The following is a 25,918-nucleotide window of genomic DNA, read 5'->3' as shown; positions in this document are numbered from 1 at the left end:
CACTGCACATCCTCCCTAACTCGGTAACGATATAAACATTCCTTTGTTTGTTGGCATCCTACTCTTCTTCTCACCATTATCCTGCAATAAACTGAAAACATCAACATTCTTCTAACAAACCGAAGGCAGATTGAAGCCGTTGGCTGCATCTGCTGTAATGAATGGGGCAAATCATTGTCACAACCCATGTTTCTTTCTCTTTTAACGTGGTTACATGACTGTGCCGGGACGTTTATGGACTGCCTGATCCAGTGCTGGCAGATTAAAACAAAATCAAGCCAAACCAGTTTAAACCTCTTCTGTGACGAGTGTGCCAGCGTGTCATACACCAAAAAACACAAACATTTTATTAACAATAAAACACTGCTCTATTTCATTTTCTTGCACTGATCTGATCTATTTTCTCCAGCGTTTTTTTTTCCTGAGTACCTTCTTCCTGCTTGTGAAAATGGGCTTTGTATTGATGAGCTGGGCCCAGTATTGATTTCCCATCATTCCTGGTGTGGACATTTTCTGGTCTATTATACTACAGTCGCAGCATATTCCCCTAGCAGCCGTAAAGTGGATATATGGACAACCTGACCTTGGCAATATGGAGATAATGAAATATCCTTAATGACCCTTCCTGAAAGATTTTACAGGCTGGACTATAGACTGCCAACCCATGTACAATAATAGTTAGCGGAGGAGGATTTTAGAGGTCCAACTAAATCTAGAGCTCACTACGCATATTGGGAGGACTGTTAACGTGTCTATTTTACCAGGTTAATGTAACCATTAAGGTACACACAGTTATATGATAGCAGCTAATATGGAAGACTGGTTTATATTTAAGGGCAGTGTCCTGTGATTGCCCTCTGACTCGTGCTGTTATCAGAGAGAAGAGAGGAAAAAAAAAACACACAGTATTTCCTGCAGTAAGTACTTAATGTGCATGTGACATGATAGTTGATATTGATAGCAAATTTGAAGAAGAGGATGTTCATACATAATAGATCTTTTTTTGAATAATAATGGCTTAGATAAAATGTTCCTTCTAACATGTTTAAAATATTTATACACACTTGGTAAAATGGTTTACAATTTACTATGTATGCAGGTATGAAGTGGTAATAAACACAATATCACCTGATAAAAGTAAAGTAATAATGTATGTAGATCGATAGATAATAGATAAAATGACTTTTACAGGTGTATTATGATGACTACTAATAACCATGAGGACAACATCCCATACCATAGATTTAGTAAAGGTTTGAATTAACAAATAACACAAATAAGAAGATAAGTGAGTGTTTAAACATGATAAGGTTAATCCACTTGCACCAGGAAATGATGCGATCCAGGAGTTCTGTGTAAGATGCAGATTTGTGCTCAGCATAAAACAGGTAATTGTGGTAAAGTCATTTCTAGCTTCTAGAGTTTTTATCTAATTTTATATAGTGTGTTTTTATTTGCATTGTCTGCGTTAATAAGGCACTTGTGCCCACTCGTATATCTAATGTTATTAGTGCTGTCACTGAGCATTCCTGGAGCAGGCTCATTATATAGTATTATTACAGCTACGTTTTTGCTCTTATCAAGTCTTACTTCTTTCATACACGTCTTCTTAACGCTCTAATAAACTCACATTTGCATTAACAACGTGTTAAAACCATTCATTCACTGCGTTTATAGTCCTTGTAAGTGATGAATATAAAGGTTGGTTAAAATAAAGTTTCACCGTATCTTCCGAAACAATTCCACGAAGTTGCAGCAAAAGAAATGAAAAGAAAAAAAAGAATGAAAGTCTGAACTTGAGTAGTACTGTAGGTATTTAGGTGTCAGAGCTGGTTAGGTGTCAGCAGGTGAAAAAGGGAGATCATTATTCACATGTCATGCTGACAGTTGTTTCAGAGATGCGCACCGATAGCAGATAATCATCCCCAGAGCGAAGCAACAATGAACTTGCCCTACCACTCCACTGTCTTCAGAACACTTCAAACATGCTGCACTTCAAACACAAAAGAAGCCATCTCCTTTGATGTCATTGTCAAAAGATGAGTTTTGTTCCATCACATTTAAACTCCACCCCCCCCCCCCGCCCCCCCTCTCCTGAAACCTAGACCGAGATGTGCGAGAAACAGATTTTGAACATGAAAAGAGCAGCTGTGTTAGCTGATACAGCCCCTCTATCCCCGGGCTGCCACTTCTCTCCTTTACCTCGGCAGCATAGGAAACACAGTCAGAGATGTGTATTACTGCAATAAACAATGCATACATGTGTTGTTGTGCAGATAGAAACAATCAGAGTGGAACTTTTAAATATAAACTAATGTCCATTACATTAAAACTGTTATGCAATTAGTTCGGTAATAAAGATTTATCAGCTCCACGTGATTATTATATTAGATATATATTCGTGTATATATATATGTATATATTATATGTATGTATACACGTATATATATATATATACACACACATACATATATATATATACAGTAAACGATTTGCACTGACTCTAAGAATCTGCTGTAATCCATGGAGCCGCACAAACACGCAGCATAACATCTCCATCTCTTTGTATTCAGGTCTCTTACTAAACGGACCTAGTTGCAGAGGCAGCTGGCTGAGCATGTCTGCTCCTGCCGAAAAATTTCACTGCCGACACGGCTGCCTCATAATGACTATAATCACGGCAGATAAGCAACTAGTGCATGAGAAGGAGGGTGGAGATCAGAGGGTGAAAAGAAATAGAAGGAGAGAAAAAGTAATTGAATCTTTCGGAGGCACATTCAGATGAAAGCCACTGGCTGTGTGGGAGATGCTTTTCACTGAATGACATTTAGATTACAGAGGTGCCCCCATGTTCACCATCACGGTCAATACCACCCTCTTCACAATAGCATTCCTAAGTCTCGGTAAAGCTGCATTCAGAACAAAGACGACTATTTCAGCAGTCGTGTGGATTTTGGGGGACGTAGCATTTTTATGCTGCTTTAGCAGGGAAAACACTTGTTCTGCATTGAAATACATCATCATCATCATATCTGCTGTGTGTTATCTGTTCTGACTGCCATGCATGGTCCTCATCAGCATCAGCATTATTAAGATGCACCACCACCACCGCCGCCAGAACAGCTGTACATTCAAATGTACAGATAGTAGCCAGTTTGTGCTGCGTACGGTCGTTTGAAATATTCATTCAACTGCCTTATCAAAATGTAACTCACGGCCACGTCCTGCCCAGCACCCCCACCTGTTTTTATCCCCTTTAGCTCGTGTATTGACACAGACCAGCAAATTCCTAATGTTAGAAGGATCACATATTGCCCCGGTGACACACTTCAAATGTATCTCAGATTAATGATATATCACGGTAAGGGATCTACAAAAACCATTAGTAAGGCTGACACTTTGACGTCAGATTTTAAAAAATTTCCAAGTAATCTTTTTGATTTATGAATGTGTTTCCAGGTTCATCGGGAGTGATTCCAGATTTATCACATCCTGGTTAGAATTATTAATGATTTTCAATTTGTAAATCTGATGCTGCCGTGTTTGGAGCAGCTTCGCAGAATCACCAAAGGCTCATTTCGGAGTCCTAGGTTTGCTCCTGAAGCATGATTACTTTATCAAAATATTGCTACCTATGACTTACATTTCACTTATTTTCCACTCTTGCAGAGCTTTTCCCATCACCTTCATTGCTCTCTCCTCACGTACGAATGCCACACACATATTTCAAAACTGGCCTCTAAACACCAGAGCAGCCACCGCTTATGTCCTTGCTTGGCTAATCTACTGACGTTAGACATCGCACTATTTGTTCCAAGTTTTTTGACACGTACTTTTAAGGAGCCACTGCGTCAACATGTCACAATGAGATGTAGCGCACAGACGGCTGTACGTTGCAATCTTTTTCACCGTTGAAGAGAAGATGTGTTGATGCCGACGTTTGCTTTGATGTCATCAGCACAACTACTTTGCTTCTACTTAGTGCGAGCCCTCGGAGTGTAATCACTTCTATTCGAGCCGTCCTTTCGTGTGGCATATGCCCATTCCGACATGAATGGGAATGACAACTTTGCAAGTAAGCACTATGTAGACATAACAAGATGTATGGTGTGACACCTTTTGCTGAAATGTGCTTTTCTAGTGACATGGACAATAAACATATAAAGACCTCACAGCGGGACTTGTTTTATAGGCACACCTCATAATTACTTTAAATGCTCTACTCCATAAATTACTACAGGATGGTGAGTTTGCCAGTGTTACTTGCTAGGTCTTGTTCCTGCTACCTATTTGTGTTGGGTTCCACTTCAAAGGTATCAGTGGATGCATGGAAGTGTTGATAAAACCTTTTAAGGGCCAATTCCAATTCCTATCTTAACCGTCAAGCTCAACCCTTAATCTTAACTGGCCCTCAAAACCAAGTGTTGAGGGTTATTTTTGTCAATTAGAAATGGGACACCCCTTAAATGCAGATACGTCTTCAGACTGCGGGGGGCAGAATAACGTGAAAGCGGCGTCCAGTCTGTCAACTCCAAAAAAGAAGAAGAAGAAGAACACATTACGATCCGTTTGTCAGTCAAGTTATTAGGTTGTCAGTTAGTTATAAGATGATACTCATACAAATACCACAACCACGGACATATTCAGCTGACAGTTACCGCACACCACGGCTTATTGAAAAGTAAACGATAGCAAACGATCGCGTGTCCGCACCGGCCGGCTATTGACAAAAGATCGTAAAATAAAAATAAATGTTACGCAACAATGACGTAAGTAATACATAAAATAAACCTAAACTAAGATAATACAATGGTTTTCATAATTTTTATGTCTCTATTAACAAAGAAAATACTTAATTTGTAGCGTACTCGTTTCGCTGCTTCCGGTGCCATCTTTGTTGTGTGAAAACACGCAATGCATTCTGGGTAGCCCTTGATCCCAAAGGGTGGTCTCGGAAAATCTCAATATTGAGGGCGATACAGCCCTTAAACTTGCCCCTCAACTTAATTTTTCTGAGAATCGGGACAGCACTTGCACTAGCGGGAGCGCGCATTTTTGAGATTGAAGGTTAAGATTGAGGGTTAAGCAAGGAATTGGAATTCACCCCAAGTCTCTGTCCTGTTCTGAGATAAATGCAGCCCTTCACAACGTCCACGAGTCATTGCTGATGTGTGTTTGTAATAGTGTCTCTTTGCTTTACTGAATACCACAGACAGTGTAGTGATGTGATGAAATCTAGTGAACATAAGGCTGGGTCATACCTTCAGCCATTCTGTTCAAACTGAAACAAGTCAGTGTAGTGTTCCACACATGCATTCTAGATCTCACATCCTGTTTTAGTAGGGTTGATTTCTCACCAGGATTTCAGCCTCTTAGGTATGCATTCTTTGAGCGCCGACTTGTGTGGGTACCAGTGGCCAGCCTCTAGCAAGTTTCCATGGTTACTTCTCCATTGTCTCTTTTTTAACCAAAACAAGTGTGTGCCAACACCTGGACTGTAAAGTGTATAGTTAAGTACCACATGCGCACTCGGCATGTATAGTCTGCATGGAGTCAAGGCAGAGGTCTACGCTTGTCTTCATCTGTATTTGGGACCACAGTGGAAGGGGGAGGGTGATGGAATCACACTGACCCTAGCTGACCTCTGCCTTAAAGGTGCATTATGTAATAAATCTAAAGCAACTGGCCATAAAATCCTCCTAATATGTCACAGAGACTCAGGAATAATGTTCATATAACAAACTGAACTCACCAACGACAACAGTACAGACAAAATATTTGCATTAAAAAAAACATTTTGCAGACTGCAAATCATGTTTATGTTTTGAAATGCAGTCAGTAGAGTCTCAGCTGCCGAGCAACCACGGGTTGCCAGTTACGTCAGAAAACGAGACCTAAAAGACCTCGGTATTTTGAATTTGAATGTAGTAACTGTTTTTGGCCACATTCTTACATATGGCACCTTTAAGAATATTTTAAAAAAAATGCTTACGCTTACTTTCCAGGAAGTAAATGTTTAGCTAGAGCCAGCAGTCACATGCTTCATTTAGGCCTCTGTACTTTCTGCTTTCTGTGTTTGCTGAGAGTTTCCTTTACGTTCCAGTCACAAGTACATGCTGTGTGAGGCAAATCCCATATTCTGTTCCATACCAGTCTATTGTTCTATGTGATGACACATACACAACTTCTGGGCTGTGTTTCCACTGGAGTGGAGGCGTTCGGTTCAGTGCAGCACAATACGTATTTTGTTGCGTTTCCATTAGGAATTGTACCAAAACAACCAACCCAACCGTTTTGTTTTCCGGTACCTTAACTTGGGGTACCGGAGTCATGGTTCCGTACGAGTGGAGCTAGATCCAGAGTCAGCAGATTGGGCGACAGAAAAGCATCACTCCCTTGGTCAACGCTTGCAGTCTATTCTCATACAAACCTTGACATCTTGTTGAGACAAACAGCCACAAACCGAGCAGAAAAAAAGAGCTGCTGGACGTCCTCCTGTGTGTTGTTTGTGTCTATTGTGTCGCGGTCAATGCCGTTGTTCGTTGTCGGTGCACAGGTACAATGTCACGCTATGTATTTTGCTGACATGAGCATCACTGCCTTCCAACTTGTACCATGATGGAAAACAAGCCATTGGAAAAGAATTGGCCTTTACAGAGCTTAAGTGCAGCAGGTAGCTGAAAAACCTCTGAACTAACTAATGAAGAAGCGGCCTTGCTGCTTTTATCTCTTCAACAGATAACCATTCTCATTTTTTTGCTCATAAATGAGACTGATCATTATGGCTGTCATGAAACCACGACAACCCACTCACATTCACCATGTTTGTCCAGTGATTAAACTGGAATAACTGCACATGTGAAGAACACCAGAGTGCTAACTAGTAAACAGGCAACTTGGCATTACTTTCCCTGTTAAATAAAAGCCCAGCCAGCACGCTCAAGTTGGACCAAATACACTTAGAAAGAAAAAACACACAATATTCTGTGTATTAGCAGAAACACTGCCTGCTGTGATGCTAATTCAATTGAAAAAACAACAAAAAAAACAGCTAAAAAAATACCTGTTCCTTTGTTTCCTTTGCCATTATTTTTACTTGATCTATTAGGTAAAATATAATTTGCAGAAAGATGAACTTGCTGTAGAAATTAGGGTATGAGGAAATATCTTTAAATATGGTAAAACCTTATTTCAGCTGACGGCAGATCCAGAATGCAGCACAAGATTTGTTTTATTGCTCCAGAAACTATTTTCCCTAATGTAATAAATGATTCGTGGGATTGTTGCCCTAAAGTGTAAGTGCTGGATTATGTGGTGCTGTGTGAAAAATAATCTCCTGTTTCACTGTTTCTTAAAAAAAATAAAAATAATAATAATTACAAAACAAAATCTCAGACAACAATAATGATGACAATAAAAAACATTTAAATGTTTGAACAGAATATTCTTACAAGAATCTTCACAGCCTGATCAGACTCCACTATTTTTTTTGCAATAAATTTAAATTCAGCAAAGTTAAAGTGTTACCAATCAAGCCAAATTGGTTTTCTGGTAAATTGGTTACTTTTTTCATTCTTTCACTCTTTTTTTTCTTCTTTTTTTTACAGTTGTTTTGCCAATTGGTGAGTCAGTGTGAGACGGTCTTTATTGCTTTTTGGTAAAAAGCCCAGGGGAATCTGTGTATTGCTGTGGAGTAATTAACAGCGATGGAGGGATGGCAGCAGGAGAATCAGAAATGAAATGATGGCTGTCTCCACACGATCAGACTTTTTAATTTGTCTGACGTTTGTGTTTCCTCTTAATGTTTTCCTGGAGTGCACATTATTGTCACCTACCATATGTCATTTATCATATATTTAACGTGTCGTCCCAGTTCCTTAATATCTGCTTATAGAGACGTGAAGTTGTTAACCCGCACCAAGACTGTGTTTCTCCTTTTCACCATGAAAGAGCTTAAGATGTAGACATACTTAGTTAAAGGGATTTATATCTGCTCATGATTACCCACCTTACTCAGTCACTGTGACTCTTTACTGTTCTAAGCCTTAAACTTATGTTATTTATTATTATTTGTGATGATGGAGATCATGTGATTCTTTCTGTGGGTTAAAGGATCAATAAAAATCCTGTTTTGAGGCCAAATGGCATGTTTCACTTTGTAAAAAACGGTGCTGTCATATATGAAGTCTCTCTCATTTGATGTCACACTTTGCGAGAACGTGTTTCGTAAGACATTCTCGCTGGGATCTGAGTGTGAAAATCACTCTGCTCTCTCCCTGTCACTTTGGCTTGGGAGCTGCAAGTGAACAGGCTTGACAACAACTTGTGCCTGCAATAACCATACAAATTAAGGATGACTTACGATGAAGTATTGTGGTCATGAGAGGCAAGACAGAAAAGTATCAGGACTTCATTTGTGTCAGACGAGCAATGATGATAATGAATTCCTGTGGTTGGGTTGGACTCGGTGCCAAGGTCTTGAAATCCGTGCAGTGAAGATTCTGCATGTAGATTCAAAACAGCACTCTTCTTCAATATGATTCTATCTTTTTTTTTTTTTATTATTCAAATCCCTCTTTGTTTGGCCATAGCCACAACCATAATTTCCAAGATTTTATACTCGAAGGTTCTCTGGCACTGGATGTTGATGATTTTATCCATACACTAAATTACCTTTTATTGAGAATGTCAATAGGAGGATCTGGTTACCTATGTTGAGGAAGAGGGAGGAACTTAATTGCTCCCAGTGAGTGCAGTCTGAGGACTTGATTAGACCTTGAACCACTTCTCATGTTTTTCATTTGTGTGGTGACGACCTTCCTCCTGACTGAAATCAGCCCGGGCTCATTTCATGTCCACTGCTCTCTGGAGATTCATGCTCCAGTGACTTCAACTGAGTGCTGACTTCATTCTGGCAACTCTGAAACGAATCTGTAAACTCTTTAAAAAGCATAGAGTTCATTATGTACATTCTGAAATGAGCCCTTTTTCTCATTTAGTTCATGAGCAGCACTTGGTTTCTATATAATACTGATATAATCTGAGTGGCACTTAAGGTCTTCAATTACCTAAAACCATAAATCTATTTTGTACAAGTGTACATAAAATAAGTGCATTTCAGTTTAGAATAAAAGCCATAATAGTTAATTAAACAACCAAATGTGGAAAATCTTTAGTTTTGCCTGAAAATGCTGTTGGGTTTTCTTCTTAATGATATCATAAAACAAGACAGTAAACATGTGGAAGGCGCATAGAGGGTTGTCTTCTTTTAAGCCTCGTTCTGCTTCTTTTTTTTTATTAGATCAAGGAATACAGCCACGAGAAGAAGAGGGGGGAAATAACGGAAATCGCAATTATAGTGCTCAACTGACCAACCTGCCATTAACAAGATGAATTAGCTGGGTTCACGCTAGTGACAACAACTACAGAGGGAAAATGATCCTGGTGCCTCATAGACCTGGGCTCCCAGACACCACCAGGAAGCAGACAGGGGCCGCTCAGACCCCAGAGACCCAGGGAGAGAGAGGGAGAGAGGGAGAAGGAGAGGGGGAAAGACAGAGAGCGAGAAAGAGAGAGAGAGAGCAATAAACAAGATAAACACATTTACTAAGGCTGCGATTGTGTGGAAGAGTGATAGGGGTTTACTTCTTGTGCAATAAAATAAATTATGCAGCACAGTGGTGCAGATTGTAGCACAGATCAACATAGTAGCCACACTGGTTACTCTGCTTTCTGAGGTGCTTCTTAAAGAATACTGAGGCTTAATGCAGAGCAATGGGGAAAAGGCTCAGGGGCTATTTCACAACACAGTGTTGTTTTAGTGCCACTGTCTGGTTCACCACTAAGCCTACGAATATTATTTCCGTGTTTCACTTATAATAATTCAATATCACATTACTTAATAATACAGGCTATGTTGATATAAATGTTGGCTGACCCTTGACTAATGCCCTGGAAAATTAAGTGATTAAAAACAGTCACACAAAATAAATGTTTATTATTCTGCACTATTCTGCATTTCGGTATTTTCTACAAACTGTTGAATTAGACATTGATTTAAACGTGCAATGCAACATCACCTGTGAAACTCAAATGATGCAATGTAAAAGAAACCGTTGTTAGACTTGACTGGTAAATGAAATGTTGTTTGTAACACAGGGTTTTATTTAAACATCATCAGAGTTCAGGCAGCTCCTTCCAGAGCCCGCTCTGCTTTCACACTGGTCCTGGTGAGGTAACTCATTTAAATGTGCCTCTTAAATTGGATAACAGTCTCTATAAGGTGTCTAGACCACTTAATGTTCTTTATGCACAACATGAGAAGAAATCACAATCAGAAATCTCAGCAAATGCCTTAAATATCTCTATTTTCCTCAAATTATCAACATGTGTGCTTGTCAGCTTTGATAGCCAGAGGTGGATCGGATGAGTGGTGGCATGTAAAATATGACATCATGTTGGTGGGCAGCATTTTTTTTAATCTCTGCACCAGTGAGGTCACTGGTCTTTTAATGTCTTCCCTGGGCTTCAATGACGGCTTCTTTCTCTGCAGCATCTAAACAATGGCTGCAGCCGCTCCTCGTCTTCATCAATTGTTAAAGATACAATCAGAACGTGGATCATTTTATACTCTGAGATAAACACGTGTTACTCTACGATTCATTATTCCATTAATAAAGCGACACAATCTGTTCAATTGACAAAATGAAATGTACGTCTTTTAAGTGGACTTTAATGACGCTTTTACAATCTTAACCATGTAAGAACACACATCATGCAGAGAACCTGTGTGACGGTGTTTGCTTAAGTAAAGTTCTGTTTACCGGACAAATATGTCCTCGGTAAAAACCGCCTCAGATCTGTATTTGTTCTGCTCTGAATCATAGGTGGCCCAAAGCTGTCTTGATAAATAGCTACTCCAGGCAAGTATGGTGTATGCTCTCTGACACTATAGGTCACATAACCTTGTTGTCGGGACTAAGACTAATGCAATGTGAAGTGTCAAGTTATTATACTGAAACTAGACGGTGGAGCGGAACCTGAGCCACTTGGGTGATAGCAAGTAGGTGATACAAGGCAAGGTGAATGTAAAAAGGTCATAAAAGGAGGAGATACAGAGCAAATGAGAGGCTATGGAAGGGGAAATATTTGACACTAAGTGGGTCTTGTTGGAGGTGAAAATGGGCACTGAGGTTCCTGGTAGTCAAAGAAATCATAATTGGCTGCTCTTAGCTGGAGCCATGCAAAACACAACACTGACTTGATAGTTGCACATGATGCCAGGAAGGGAATGTGTTTGTTTATTTCAGGAGAACTAAATAATGCAGTAATAATCCTCCTCACTGTGTCTCCTGAGCAAGTGCCTCAGCACCTGTCAAGAATCTGCAGTGTGTTATCTATTGAGAGAGTTGCAAGAAGAAAACATGTTATTATTACAAAGCCAAGTAAACTAAAGTAATTGTCTGCAGATGGCAAAAAACAAGCCACAGCTGTTAATACAGTGTGAAACACAAGATATGAAATATAAATGTTGCAGCGAGGGACTGAGAACAAACTGCATCAGGCCAAAAGCTAATGACTTCCCATTACACAGTGTAGCCTATAGCCACACTGCACGAGATTCTGCACAGAGGACGGAAAAATGTTTTGTAAAAATGACTCGTCCTTTCAAGTCATTTCAAAGCAGCTGTGTGGATGTCAGGTTTTGGGTAAATAATCTCTGTGGAGTTAGTCACAGTTTTTATACAACCAATGCATGAATGACAATATCAACGCAGTCTCAAATCTGCCCATGAAGCTACAGTTAGGAGCCACGGGACCGTATCTATGTTCCCCGGGTCCTATGTTCCCCACTTTGTATGTGCCCGGGGGAACATAGGACCCTTTCTCTAAAAAAGGGTTCTATGTTTCCCGTTGTTCACCCAAAAGGACCCGGGGAACATAGGACCCTACCCCTTACCCTACCCCTTACACTAATCCCTAACCCTAACCCTTTACCCTGGAGCTCCACACCCAGGCTTCCACAAAGTGGGGAACATAGGACCCTTTTTTTTATAGAAAAGGTTCGATGCTCCCCAATTGGGGAACATAGGACCTGGGGAACATAGGACCTAGGGAACATAGGACCCGGAGAACATAGGTACGACCCCGGAGCCACTTAGCTTAACACTGAGCCTAAAACCTAAATCCAGTCTGCGTCTTACTTTCATGTGTTATCTGCTGCCTCAGACACGTCAGTTATATTGATCATCTCATCCAACATGGTAAGAAAAGAAAAGACCTTTTTTAAATACATGAAACAGTTTTTTTTTTTTGTAGGTGTGATCACATTGAAAGTGAAACTACCTTTTCATACGTGAAACTGCTGCAGTGGCTGTAGAAAGCCGTTACCACCTCGCTAACAATAGACGTGCATTGTTTATGAGGGTGGCTTTGTTTTATTTCCCTGCAGTCTTTCTCATTCTTCGTCTCATATTTGCATGCTTATGAAGTAGATTCATAAAACCTTGAGATTATGCACAAATTTGTCGCCGCAAATGAGAAACATTTCAAATCATGCGGATAGATCTTGGTGTCATTTGCGGCGGCTGGGTGAATTCACCTTTTCATTTCAGTTCCATGGCGTCACACAGTAAGACAGTAAGACACACACCTTGTTTTGGGTTTCGGGTGGTTCTGAAGGGAGAGGAGATGGTCACTAAAGTGAAGTGATCGCTTGTGACACAACGAACACGCTGAAGAAAACACAACCACTGTACATGCTGCTGATAATGCAGAGAGACACGGGGGGGAAACACAGTGTGTGTGTGATGTTCTCTATCTGCGCTCCTCTTAGACAATGGGTTAGATGTACAACTCTATTGTGTTCTCATTCCTTAGCGGAGCAGCACTAAGAACAAATGACTGCTCCAGCCTCTCTGTGGACTCGTGCCGACATAAACCTATTGCTGAAACAACACTTGCTTGCTTGTGTAGTGACGAGGGAGAACAATAAGTTCCATCACGTTATAAACTTCACATTTAAATGTGAGTGTGTGTGTGTTGCTCCTTTAGTCATTCACAAATGATCACACTGGCAGAGGCCTTTGATAACGTTGCCCAGCGTGTTGCCTTCCTCTTTTTGAATCCTCTCATCTCCAGCACATGAAAATGCATCAGAGGATATTTAACAGACCCATTTTATGTTGTTTAAAGAAAAAAGTCATAAAAACATCAGTGAACGTGCTGTCACTTTAGGTGGAGAAGTCGCTTCATACCTTTCTCTCAGCGTGTGAATGAATCTCGTCTGTTGTCTGCGATACTTAGTCAATGACCCGCTCTCCTAATCTCGAATAACAAATTGGTTCAGCCGCTTTATCTTTTTTCCAGATGTTGACAGCAGGATCGTTTGTTTTTTTGGATGTCAGGATATACATCCAAGCAAAAACAAAAGGACATAGACAAAATACACAGTGGGGGAGAAGTTGAAACATTGCATTTACAAATTTAAACCCTTTTCAACCACTTAAAATAGTTTTTTTATCACTATTTCCCACTCTTAGACAAATAAAAGCAGTTTACTTCCTAAAATATTCTGTATAAGACATAAAAAGTTTGGAGTGAATTCCTGATTTAGTCATTATTTTAACTTCCAATCCAATTAAGTATTTTCCGTCCCTCTTCACAGTTGCTCAGTTATCCATGGGTTTGCTTTTTCAGCCTCTGACTGCACCGACACCAACAGTTCACGCATACTCACAGGCTTCAGCTCTGTAAACATCACTGCACAAGGAGACACAAGAGCTTTTTTTTTTTTTTTTTTACTTTACAGCACAGTGACAAAAGTAATGACCGCAGTATTGTTATTTTACATTATGTTATTCAATATTGTATTCTACATTTAGATGTGTTTACATCGCATGTTTCTTATAAACAAAAGCGTGAGGTTCAGCATTTGTGTTGACTGCTCAAACATTTGTTCAGGTAATAGTTCAAATATTATTTTTTTGAAAGCTTCCCTGTTCTCTTTCTCATGTATTATATTTTTGGTGGAAATTATGCATTTATTTATGGTATTTTGTCTTCAAAATAAATATGATTAAAAGCAGATGTAGATGAGATGATGTGGTGCAGCACTCAGTGACTTGCAACTACTTTGTAAGATGTGCAGTTAATGTAAGTCTTTTATGAACCTGAATTACATAGGTCTGAACCTTAAATTAAAGTAGCTGTTGCATTTTTAATCATTTTAATTTAATGAGGTTTTTAGTGTGCACTGTGTGTGCAGAGGAGCGACAAACAGCAAGAGAGAGGGAGGCAGACACGGCCCCTGTTTTCTGCTGTTTTCAGTTTTTTTTGTGACTCGTGTCAGGATATTTGAGCAGCACAAAGGCTCGTGCTTGCTGACACGCGTCTGCTAAGAGGTAAGCCAAACATCTGTCTCCTGTCAGAAGGCTTCACATGCTCGCTTTTGCCCGAGAAGCTACGATGAGCCACCATCCGCTCAGTGTGCATGCTCTCTTAAAGCAATCTCTGAACATTAAGGTGGTGGAAATTAAATTAAATTTGAACTTCTTAAAAAATGGAAGGAGACGTATTAGATCAAATGTTGATTAATGTCACTGAGAGGAACACTCAGGACTCTTAAAAAAAAAAGAGATGAGTGCAAACAGTCTCTTGTTTATTTCACTCAGCCACTCTGTATGTGGCTTTAAAACAAGTTCCAATAAAGAACCAACACAGAACCTGATACTCAAAGTAGGTAACAGGTAAGAAAAAATAATTTTCCATCAAAGCATCACACTGAGAGATTATTTTCCATTTCAGATTACAAATGAAAGACGTGCACTTTGAATTTCATGGAGAATAAACTGGTTGTTGATATAAATCAAGAAGTTCTGTTTTGCTTTTGGCAATTTTAAACTGTTCACCACGACAAATGTAAGCGTTTCATTTAAAGTTGTTGCTCCTGTGCTGAGAACTATAATAGTACAATGGTTCCATTACCTGTCCTGTTTAGTAAATACAACATATGGCGTTTAGTTTACGTCATAATATACTGTATAACACACAGCAGTTTACTCTAGTTGTAAGCTGATGCAAATGTATAAATCAATAAAACATGTCTCAGGGATTGTAATTGTAGACATAATAAACACTTATTAAATGCCCATACGATATATTATATTATAGTGTTACTTATGATTATTAAAGGGGTTCTTATACAAACACAAGGGGGAGAAATGTTAACAAGGTATTTCAATACCTGCGTATCCTGTCATTTGTTTTACACTCACACAAAACACCAACACTGTCATTAAACCAGAGGATTTAATGTGGTTGCACTATGGAATTATGAGACCCAGTGTGTTTGAGTTATGTCACAGTGCCTGTGTTTACACTGACTTCAAATGTATTTTATACGAGACAATATTAATGGCTAAACAATTAACAATAGTCAACAACAACAACAACAATTATCTTAAATGTATCAGCTGTTGTATCTCAACAGAAATCAACTTCCTTTTTTGTAACAGCGTCCTTTTTTTTGCTTTACTGTTCACTAATTGTTGCTTTATTGTTTATACTCACTGTATTAACTGTACGTACGAAAAATGTGAACATTGAGAGCCCGTTCCTGTTTTAATCTCCCACCAATTTAATTTAACAATAGTGTGATGCAATTACAGCTTTTTTACATGTTAATATAAACAATCTTTCTATTGAAATACCCTATAACATGGGTCTGTGAGCAATGCACTCGAGGCAATTAATCAAACTGTGTGAGAATTACATTTGATATTGTATCTAATAAGAACTCTACCTTAATAATATAAATGATATCTTTCTCTAATTTAATTGGCACTAGCTTGGCGCATATTGCTAATATAAATCTGGATTTCCATATTTAATGATGCATGCTTTTTCATGGTGAATTTTACTTAGAAAATGTCGTCTTTAATGAAGCCTGAAAAAAATCTCTAATAGCCATAATTTCAGAAAATGTAACTTAGTAGTCATTTAAAGGGCTCTGTGGCCAAAAGTCTTGAAGTAAATGCATTTATTGTAAAGGTAGAATGAGCAAAAACAAGATTGTTATGCATATGGCAGAATACAGCAGGACTGGACTGCAAACGCCAAATGATTGTAAGAGGATGAATCCACATGTAAAAACAATAATAAACAGCGTTACCATGGAAATATTATGTTACATTGAAATGGTGATATGTTGCAAAATGTTACTTAACCCTGACACCAATTGAAAATTGCAGTGCCAAAAGGAAATATTCTGTGGTGTGGGTTGTGTAATATCAGGATAAAGATATGATTTCCTGAGAAAGGTGTTCAATGAAGTTCTGCACTGGTTGAGTGGACAAATATGCTCTCCTGGGAAACCGTCTGTGCATTGCACTTGAATTAAACCCATGCTACGCTGTCACTCCTTTCTTTTTTTTCTTGTTCCTGTCTTTCCACACTCACAGTGCTGAAAATCAAACGCATGCACACGCAGATACACATATTTTTTAATTACCTCCTCTATTCGCAGCACTGTTATCTCCAGTTGTGGCCACGACGACGATGATGATGATGATGCACAAACACTGGACATAAGCACGTGAAGAAGAAAGGACTGAAGAACTCCACAGAGAAAACGAGAATCCTTGTGGATTCCAATTTCCACGTGGAATTGGTAACCAATGATCCATTAAGGCAGCCTTTCCACAGCAGACAGACAGAGACGCCTGGATTAGAAGTGCCTGACATTTTCAGTTAATTGCACTAACCATGTCAGCTGCACAGTAGCTGCAAACCAGGTTAAGTCTTTACCTTCTCCACACCACAAGAAACGAGACCAAAGGCCTCATGCAGAGCTTACACTGCATATGCACAGGGATCACTGCATGCAGTCATAAATAAATGAAAGATAAACAGTTTGAGCATTAATGAGAGATCATTTCAATCTTAGTAAACAGGTGCAGAACCCTGTCATTACACACTATCGTGTCCTTTGCAATCAGTTGTTGATACAGACTCAACAAAACATGGAGGACGACACACGTTGCTGTCATGAAAGCAAAAGGTTTATTCATGTTTTGAAATTACACAACTACCACAAGGAAGACTTTTCAGTCCAGGGTGTAGTCTGGTTAGAAAGTAACACTAAACATATTTAATACATTAGAATCACTGCCACAAATCGTTTGCCATGACTTTTCAGTTTCAGAATCACATACAATAGAAAAAAGAGAAAAGAAGTCTTGAACCCTGTTGAACAGGGCTTGGAATTTACAGTTCTGAATACTGAGACCTCTATGCATTACAGTTTTTATAGTGATTTTTTTTTTTTTTTTTTTGCATGATTTAGTAACAAGATGAGCAACATTCAAAATGTTTTTTTTTCTTTAGTATTTACAACAGTTTCACTGTTTGGTGTTAATTCATCAACAATGTTCATCACACTGCCCTCGTAAAAGCCACAGCCCAACAACTTCACCCATACCCAAACCCTCCCCTGTCTAGTTCCCATGGTATTAATATCATTATCATTTTCATTTTTTGTATTTTTGTATTATTTTCAGTTGCAGCACAGCAACCGCATTTTATTAAAAGATTAAAATATACATTAGATTACATAGAGAATGAAGAGTTTACAGTGTTACGAGATGTAATCAAAAATAAGTACATAAAAACATTAAATACAGGCAAAGAAAAACGATGGTGGTGGTGATGTGGTATAGAGGTAGTAAGTGAGCACTCTAAGCTACAGAGAAGTTGGAAATTATTATTGGTTCTTGTGAATTTGAATGAGGTAACAGAGCCGTGGATTGATAGGCTGGATGTATAATTACTCTTTAGCTATATTATATACAACTTTTCCTCTGTAATCCTCCATGGCTCCTGTGCCATGAAATAATGATCTACTGTGGGGGGGGATTTGTTGATTTCCATAAGTAGTAAAAAAAATGTTTACATATGTACATACTAAATATTGAATTATAAAATATGGAATGGTGTCATGGTTTAGTCAAGCAATCAATTATACTTCTTTATGTTCCAGAGTTTGAATAGTCATTCTCTTGTACTAATGTATACGGCTGTAAGGCGAGAATAAATCTTGAAAGAAACTACAAAGCTGCCATTGAGCTGTCAACGGTAGCATTGTTGCGTCGCCGGACAAGATTGCAAACACATTACAGTCAAAGAAACAGCTGTTTTAATCTATGTATTGTAAGAACGGAAAAAGGGAACCCAATTATCAAAATGGAGAGCAGTAATTAAATGGAGAATCAAACAAATGGGCATTTAAAATGTCACGTTAAATACACAAGTGTCATCCAGTGTTTTGAGTTGAGAGCAGATAATTATCCTGAAAGTTTACCGAGCAACATCGGAGGGCTATTTGTTATTCGCGTGTGCTTACTCCTACGACAGTCAAACAAGGGTACGGTGATTATGGTTGATTAATCAAGACGGAAAGAAAACAGTGAACAATTAGGAAATGCTTGGTGTTTGTGATGAACAATGGCATGGTCATGGAAAATTTGAAGTAACGACAGAACAAATCTGTTTTGATTTACTTTTTTTTTTTCTTTTTTCTTTTTTTTCTTTTAAATCCTGTGTAGTTGGTCAGCCAGTTAGAGAGTCCATGCCCAGCTTGAGGAGACGATGCATTAATAATGGATCAGTTCGAGGTATCGGAGTGCACACTTCCAGGTCCTTCTGTCGGAGATATTACAGAAGACGGAGTCGCTGCATCTTGCCATCCCCCATTAGCCTGTGACACAAATGGCAGCGATTGAGATTGCGATCACAATCTCCTGAGCAACATGAGCCGAGTACAACTTTACACCCAAAAATCAACAACACAACGCTGAGCAAAAACTGTCAGCTCACATTAAACTTGGAGCAATCTCTGCACTACTGTAGCATCAGCGACGAGACTCTTGAAGACACGTTTGTCTCATGTCCCGACCAATGGGAGCGCTCGCTAAAAATCAGTGTCTAAGCAAATTTCAGCTGTGGCCGACAGCTTGTCGCTACATATTCTCCTGTCAGTCAAGAAGAGGGAGGGCTCATGCCGGGTGAGGTGGGGAGAGCTGAGTGAAAGTGACAGAGCAGGGCCTCTCTCCGAGAGAGAGAGCCAGTCTTAGCCAGCCTGACTTTGCTCTGCTCCAGGCGTGACCTAGCCTTTACTGGATCCCTGTACGTCACCACTAACAAAGCTAAAGGTTAGTCTATGCTAATATGTCTATAAGGCACTTTCAGGGTTGTTGCTACAAAATAGAAGTCTGCTGCTCATGCCGATCCTCTGCTTTTCACATGTGTTGGTGCTGCTGTTGTCCTAAATATGCCTAGATCACACTGAGCTGTGGTGAGCCAGGTTATGCACTGCACATGGAAGTGAGAAACCTTGTGAGAAAGTGAAAAACACTTGATCCTGTAAGGAGTTGACATATCTAAAGAGCTTATAGCTATAAGGCTTTGGCAAAGCCAAATTGACACCAATAGCACTGAACGCTGTCAACAGCCAGCAACGTTTGTTTACATCAAATGTGCTGCTTATTTTTTTATCTCTCAGAAATGTATATGTATATATATTTAATACTCTAGTAGTAATTTAATGCCTTATTTTTATGCTTGAGCTTTCAATAGTATTAGACTAAGTATGCATGCATTTCACCCAACAGGCACAACAATATAAAGAGAGAAAATACCCAGGCTCTGTAATCTTCCCTCATCAGCAAATTAATCTTTACTCTGATAGCTTCAGATTACGCTCCGCTTTACAAAATGGCACCATATCAAATATCATCAAAGGAGATGGAATCCACATGTGAAAATGGCTTCAGGCACAAAATCACATTTTATCATGAAGATAAGGCAATGGAAAATTCTGTAAAAAAAAAAAAAAAAAAAATCCCCCCATCTGATTTTTGATTTTAGTCAAAAAATATTAATTTTACAAAAATGTTAAAGGATGTTTATTAAAGTAAAACTGCAGGTTTTCACTCCCCTGCTGTGTTATGCATCTTCTCAAACAAAGATATTCAGTGTGTACTATGTCACACACACACACACATATGTATGTATATCTATGTGTATAATGCAAAGTACATCCTTTTAAAGTGCAGCATATTGAATCATGAATCTGCATTTACCCCAAACAAACCTATACTCACATTTAAGCCATGTGGACTGTACATTGTATTTCCCCGAAGAGCATCATTGTATCCTGCCGTCTGACTGATAACATGGCGCAGGGTATCCACCTGACGGGACAGACAAGGCGGACAAGGCTGGTCAACTTGGTGTCTTGTGGCAGTCGGACACTAACTGCAAACATGCTCAGTGAAGCGACAGATACTGACTAACGTGAAATCACAAAGAGACTTTTGAGACAAACACACTGACCTGGATTTGGAACACAGCTAATACACTTTCTAATGACAATAAAAGTAATGCCAGGACATAACCAGCATGCTCGAGTCTATTAACTATGTAAAACAGACTATTTTTTTTTTTTTTTTTTTTTTTTTACCATAATCATGATAAGCATTGAAATTTGTGTTGGCTGTGTAGCTGCGATAAACAAAATGGAAACAAACAATAACAAGATGAGACAGCAATATAGATTACAGAAGAAAAGGAAGAGGGTGAGGGAGGGGGGGGGGGGCGGGGGGGACACAGTACCAAAAACCCAATACCAACCCAAGAGCTCAAGTCAAAGCCAAATGCATTCACATAATGTTGGAATAGTGACCAGGAAGTTGCTTTGTGGCATGATAGCAGTGGGGTGGGATTATATTTTGGCTGCCAAAATATTCCATCCAAAGCGAAAGAGTCAGCAAACACTGTGGTCAATTAGAGGATATCGCAGGCTTCGCAGTGGTAATTTCAACTGTGCCGTCCTACAGGCAGCATGTTTTTGTTTTTTTTTCCTCTTTTTGCTTTAATGTGCTTCAGACTGCACTGTGGATGGCTCAGTACACAGGCAAGACAAGGACAGCTCTCTGCACTGGTAGTCAGGAACTGTCCCTGATTTGTTGGTCCTACCTGTGACTGTACATTGGCTCCGACTTGTGCCCCTTGGTAAGAATCCCCATTCAGACTCTGCATGCTCAAGAACATGTCCCCAGAGTTTGGGAGGTTAAAAGAACCTGAAGAACCTGGAAAGGGAAGATGTAAGTAGCTGAATACATGAGAGGCCTATAAAGGGAACGCACACACACACACACACACGGACACACACGGACACACGCCAGGTGTCTGCATACACAGAACCAACCAAGACTCCCCATACAAGCAAGCAGCTATGAGGGTGAGGGGAGGGGAACCAAGTCAACTAAAACGGAAGAGGATAATAATATGCAGAGGGACTGAGGATGATTTTTTTTTTTTCACAAATGCAGTAGACACGGATGAAATGACAATTACATGTCACAAAAGGACCACTTCTACATGTGGTTGGTCGCTTAAGCTTCCAATTGTTCCACATCGCCTACTTCCAGTCTAACTTTGGTGGTGGTGGTGGTGGTGGTGGTGGTGTGTGTGTGGGGGGGGGGGGTAATCACATGGTAAATGACAAGGACAATAAGAAGCTTATGAAAAGACCAGTACCAGTAAACATGTTGCTTAAAAGAGTGTTTTTGCTCTCTGCAGAATCCAGCTGAAAATCTTCATCTTTCATCTGGAATCCTGGGTGCAAGAAAAAGGGACCACTTCATAAGCTTACCACATCCTTGAAGTAGGTCAAGCTAGACCAAACTCAGCATTACATCACTCATTAAACCAAACTAAACATGCCCTATAAGGCTTTTTTTTTTTTTTATCAATGTACATTCAATCAACTATTACAGTTTCTAAAATGCTCCCAGCTATTTCTCTTTATTTAGCAAAAAAAAGCCACCATCATTCAGTGGGACTACATTCTATTACAAATGACAAGACGTTGACAGAAAAGCAGGCATTCTCAGGTACCAATGTAAATTCATGTTTTGTTTAGGGTTTGTTGGTTTTTTTTGTCAAAAATACACATGTTCTCGGTTCACAAGTCAGGAATGCTCCCTTTATGCATGACTTTGCTTGGCATCAACTGTCTTATAGACAGGAGACACTGTGATCCCCAAGCTGGGAGCAGAGCCTGTCACTCTTGCCAGTGTGAACGGTGCATGAGAGAGTGAGGCATGTAGGCAGCAGGTTAAGGGGCTGAGGTAGAGGGCAGATTATGATTTTTTTTTGTTTGTTTTTTCTATGTGCAGGAGTGCCTACCGGAGTTAGGTGTGGTAGGTGAGTTGGCCTGGCTGTTCTGCACTGCAGCGGCTGCAGCTTGTGCTGCATTTACAGCAGTCTTGGCAGCATACAAGTTGGCTTCTTCCTGAAACTTGCCGATATTTTTCTTGTACCGGATCCTTTTGTTGCCGAACCAGTTGGATACCTGTGTGCGGAAGCAGAGGGAGCAGGAGCAGAGGAGTCAGATGTCAAACAGCCACAGCACAGTGCACTGAGCTTTGTGATTGTTTCAAGATGTCATGTTTGGGTCCATCAAGTACCCAATTCCCAGCCCTTGCAGTAATGTCCACCGGGTACACAAGCTAATTAAGCCATAATCAGGAGCCACTTGTGTCTTCTCATGGATGGGAGCACGACATGCTCTCAGATCTCCTGACAAAGCTAAAACACAAGGGGCTCCTTGTGCTTATCCGCTCAATAGTGTATTATATTGTATCCTTATTATAATATTATTATTATTATTATCATTATTATTATATACAGTACATTTCTCATATCAGGGCAGAATATAAACGCTGCTCACAGTTAGTAAATGATGTTGGATGATTGACACTTTATGTAAATGTACATACATATTAAAGTCAACTCATACAATGGTTTAACAATGACAATATGTGTTTTATGTCAGGCTGCAGAACACACCTACAAGACCAAGCTCATTCTGGACTAAACTACAAATAGGGAAACTAATTAAAACACATATGGACAAAATCACTCACCTTTAAATAAGGTAGCAGTGCTTTTGTGCTTAGCAACAACACAATAATGTAGCTATTAAGTGTGTGTGCGTGTGTGTGTGTGTGTGTGTGCGTACGTGCGCACCCAGTGAGTTACGAAGAAACTCAGGAGTTTGAGGGCAGACACCTGCAGACGTATGCATCAGTAAACACATTATTTGTGTGGAAGTGTTAGTTCATAATAATATGGTTCAAATTTGAAATATCTGTTGAACTCTATTGAGTTGAAGTCTAAAGGCGTGAAGATGCATTGAGTTCAAAGTAACTGGGCAGTATATATATATGTATGTATATATATATATATATATATATGTTTTAACTGAAATAATAAAATCCATCATTAGTCAGATACTGAAAAGTTGTTTGTGCCTTATGTGTGAATGCTGGCTCTGCAATAACAGTTGAATAATAATGAGATGATGCTTGTTTTTAGTGGTCCTATAAATTAGAGTGTCTTGTCGCTGTGCGGCTGCTGCCCCCCTCTCAGGCCCTGCAGCCCACGGCTGGACCAGCCAAAGAGCAGCTGCCCCTAATGATGCTTTATTTAATTTCCACCCATGTGCTTAAATTTTAATATCCCCAGCAGCCCGCCAATGTTGCGGTGTGAAAACTGACTGGATTTGCAGGACATCAGATCATTTCTATCCTGCACGTCTCTGTGCTCTAAATCTTTAATATCTAGGCAATTAAAATTAATGACCATTCAGGCGAGGCCCACTGTTGGCGGGGTTTCCTTGACATCAATTGTTTGATGGGTTTACCTAGAGGTTAAACTAACAAGCAAGGTTTAATTGGAAGCAATGAAAGGCCTGGCCATCATCCTTTTTACTTAACCTGCTTATAGTGGATTGTAGAGGCAAATACGATACAATATGCTCACTCTTTAAGACAGCTCACAATTGCCCACAAACCCTGTGAAAACCATAGAAAATGCTGTGTATCAAACGGTTTCATTTAACTTTAGCTTCATGCAAACAGCTGCAGACATTCAGTACATGTATCTGATTGTAGAAAAAGATAGTAAAAATTGTCAGTATACATTTTTGTTTCATTGTGAAGTGCTTAAGTACAGTGGAAATGGATTATTTCAGTGGCAACTTTGAAACATAAACATGTTATTACTTCATTCTTCTCTTGTCCTTTATAATGAAGTGTGTTATGACTGTGTTCTACCACTGCATGGTGTTAGAAGCATGGACAGCCTCAGATCCTGCAAGTAGACGTTACACCGCTCCACTCTGCACACACATTTTCTCCCCTACTCACTGAACTCTGGCTCTAGCGATTCTCCGCTTTAGCTAAATATTGAACAAATGCATGGCACTGTAAGGTGTGGAGCACAACCCAATCTACACAACTAATTCCCTTTTATCTCGTGGCAGGCCATGCATTCAATTGCCTCCTATGTGTGGTGAGAACCAGGTTGTGAGACTGAATTACCTGACATCAGCAGCCTCAAAGGCATTGTATAATGACCATGCACACTCCTCGCCGAAACACGGTGCTATTGCCTTTGTTGCTGCCCACAAGAGAGGCTGCAGAGCTGTGGTTAATAATTCAAACTATTTCGCCCCATATTTCAGGTCAATACTCCTCACCGTGCAATGTACAGCAATGCATGATCTGTCTATGATCTCAATATATCTGAGGTCATAGTGCCCCTAAGCCTTAAATAACAAATACAAAGGTGGTCTCACTCAGCTGTGAACATCGCCATCAATTATACTGGCTGCATAAATAATGAATAGAAAGTCAAGTCTTCTCTAAATGTAACTACGCTGAAATATTGAGGAGTGTCGTTCAGAAGAAAAATGCCCCGCGAATCTAAATGATGTAAATGAACCTTTGCACTGACATACGTCTTCAATGCTGAGCCGTTCACACAGACTGTAGTAAATACAGCCTCGGCAAACCCAGATAAACCCACACCACGGCCGTTCAGTCATTCAGGAGCCCAGCATGGTACATGCAACGTGACAGGAGAGGGAGAGGGGGGAATATGACAGCATCCTGCTTTTTGAGAGCCCCACTTCAAATGCCAATATTAATGCTAATAGCTCAGTGTAGGATTCAGCGTTAATGAAATTAAATGTGTTTTTGTTGCTCTTGTTGTTTCGGTTAACGTTATCCTGTAGCATTTAAATTTTAATCAAACACAGGATTTGAAGTGCACGAGACTCTGGAGGTAAAGAGGCGACTGCAGCTCTTGCATTTCAAACAAGCCCTGATTAAATGACGCAGGGAGTTTCATCAGCGACGATGCATCGAGCAAAGCTGCAGACGAATATTGGCATACCATACACAATGGATGGTTTTTATTTTAATGAACTGCTTGTGCAAAGAGTTTGGGAGTGTTTAGGGGTGTGGGTGTGTGTGTGTGGGGGGGGGGGGGACTTCGCTGAGCACTCATTGTGGCCACAGCGAGTGGTTTGTGACTCTGAAAGGGCTGGGCACGGAGAGGAGGAATAGCTTATGGTGTACTCTGCATCATGACGAACGTCCGGCTGTGTTATTCACTTAAAATGAGCATAAGCACTAAGGAATAAGTCAATAAGAATTGTCTGCCGTGGCCCCTGCTTGTGGAGGAGTGCACCACAAATGGGGCCTGGGATGAGTTCAAGTGAATTTTTAAAAGCCCTCTAATTTCTGCATGGACTGATTTTGCGAGGCACTGAGAAAACAGAGTGGAGCCCCATTTGAGAGGATCAGTGGCCTTTTTCTCTTTTTTATGAACTGCTACAAAGCACAATGTGAACATGAGATGGGTGTGGTGTAAATAAACTCAGTTTAGTGCAGGAGATCAGAGACCACACAATCTCTAAAACAAACAAAAATAAAGAATAATAATGTGCAAAAATAAAAATTATGTAAAAAAAAAAAAAAAACAATAGCCAAAAAGTAAAATTTGATGT

General features: G+C 39.7%; 1 protein-coding gene across 8 annotated transcripts in view; it reads right to left on the bottom strand.

The window, feature by feature from the left end:
- Positions 1-18,661: 18,661 nt before the first annotated feature.
- pbx3b (pre-B-cell leukemia homeobox 3b) overlaps positions 18,662-25,918 on the bottom strand; it is a gene marked incomplete at both ends in the record, with an annotated part of 53,393 nt that continues 46,136 nt past the window's right edge. For 4 of the 8 annotated variants that reach the window (XM_083902705.1, XM_083902707.1, XM_083902708.1 and 1 more), the window contains 4 exons: positions 18,662-18,754; positions 20,160-20,249; positions 21,034-21,146; positions 22,249-22,414. In XM_083902705.1, coding sequence (XP_083758831.1) covers positions 18,662-18,754; positions 20,160-20,249; positions 21,034-21,146; positions 22,249-22,414 — 462 coding nt within the window. Of the gene's footprint in view, positions 18,755-20,138; positions 20,250-21,033; positions 21,147-21,597; positions 21,676-22,248; positions 22,415-25,918 lie in introns of those variants that run through there. The other 4 variants (XM_083902709.1, XM_083902710.1, XM_083902706.1 and 1 more) reach the window with 3 other exon arrangements.

The sequence above is a fragment of the Microchirus variegatus genome (assembly GCF_963457635.1).
Source record: "Microchirus variegatus genome assembly, chromosome: 16".
Classification (NCBI taxonomy): Eukaryota; Metazoa; Chordata; class Actinopteri; order Pleuronectiformes; family Soleidae; genus Microchirus; species Microchirus variegatus.
This window is presented reverse-complemented; position numbering and strand designations above follow the sequence as displayed.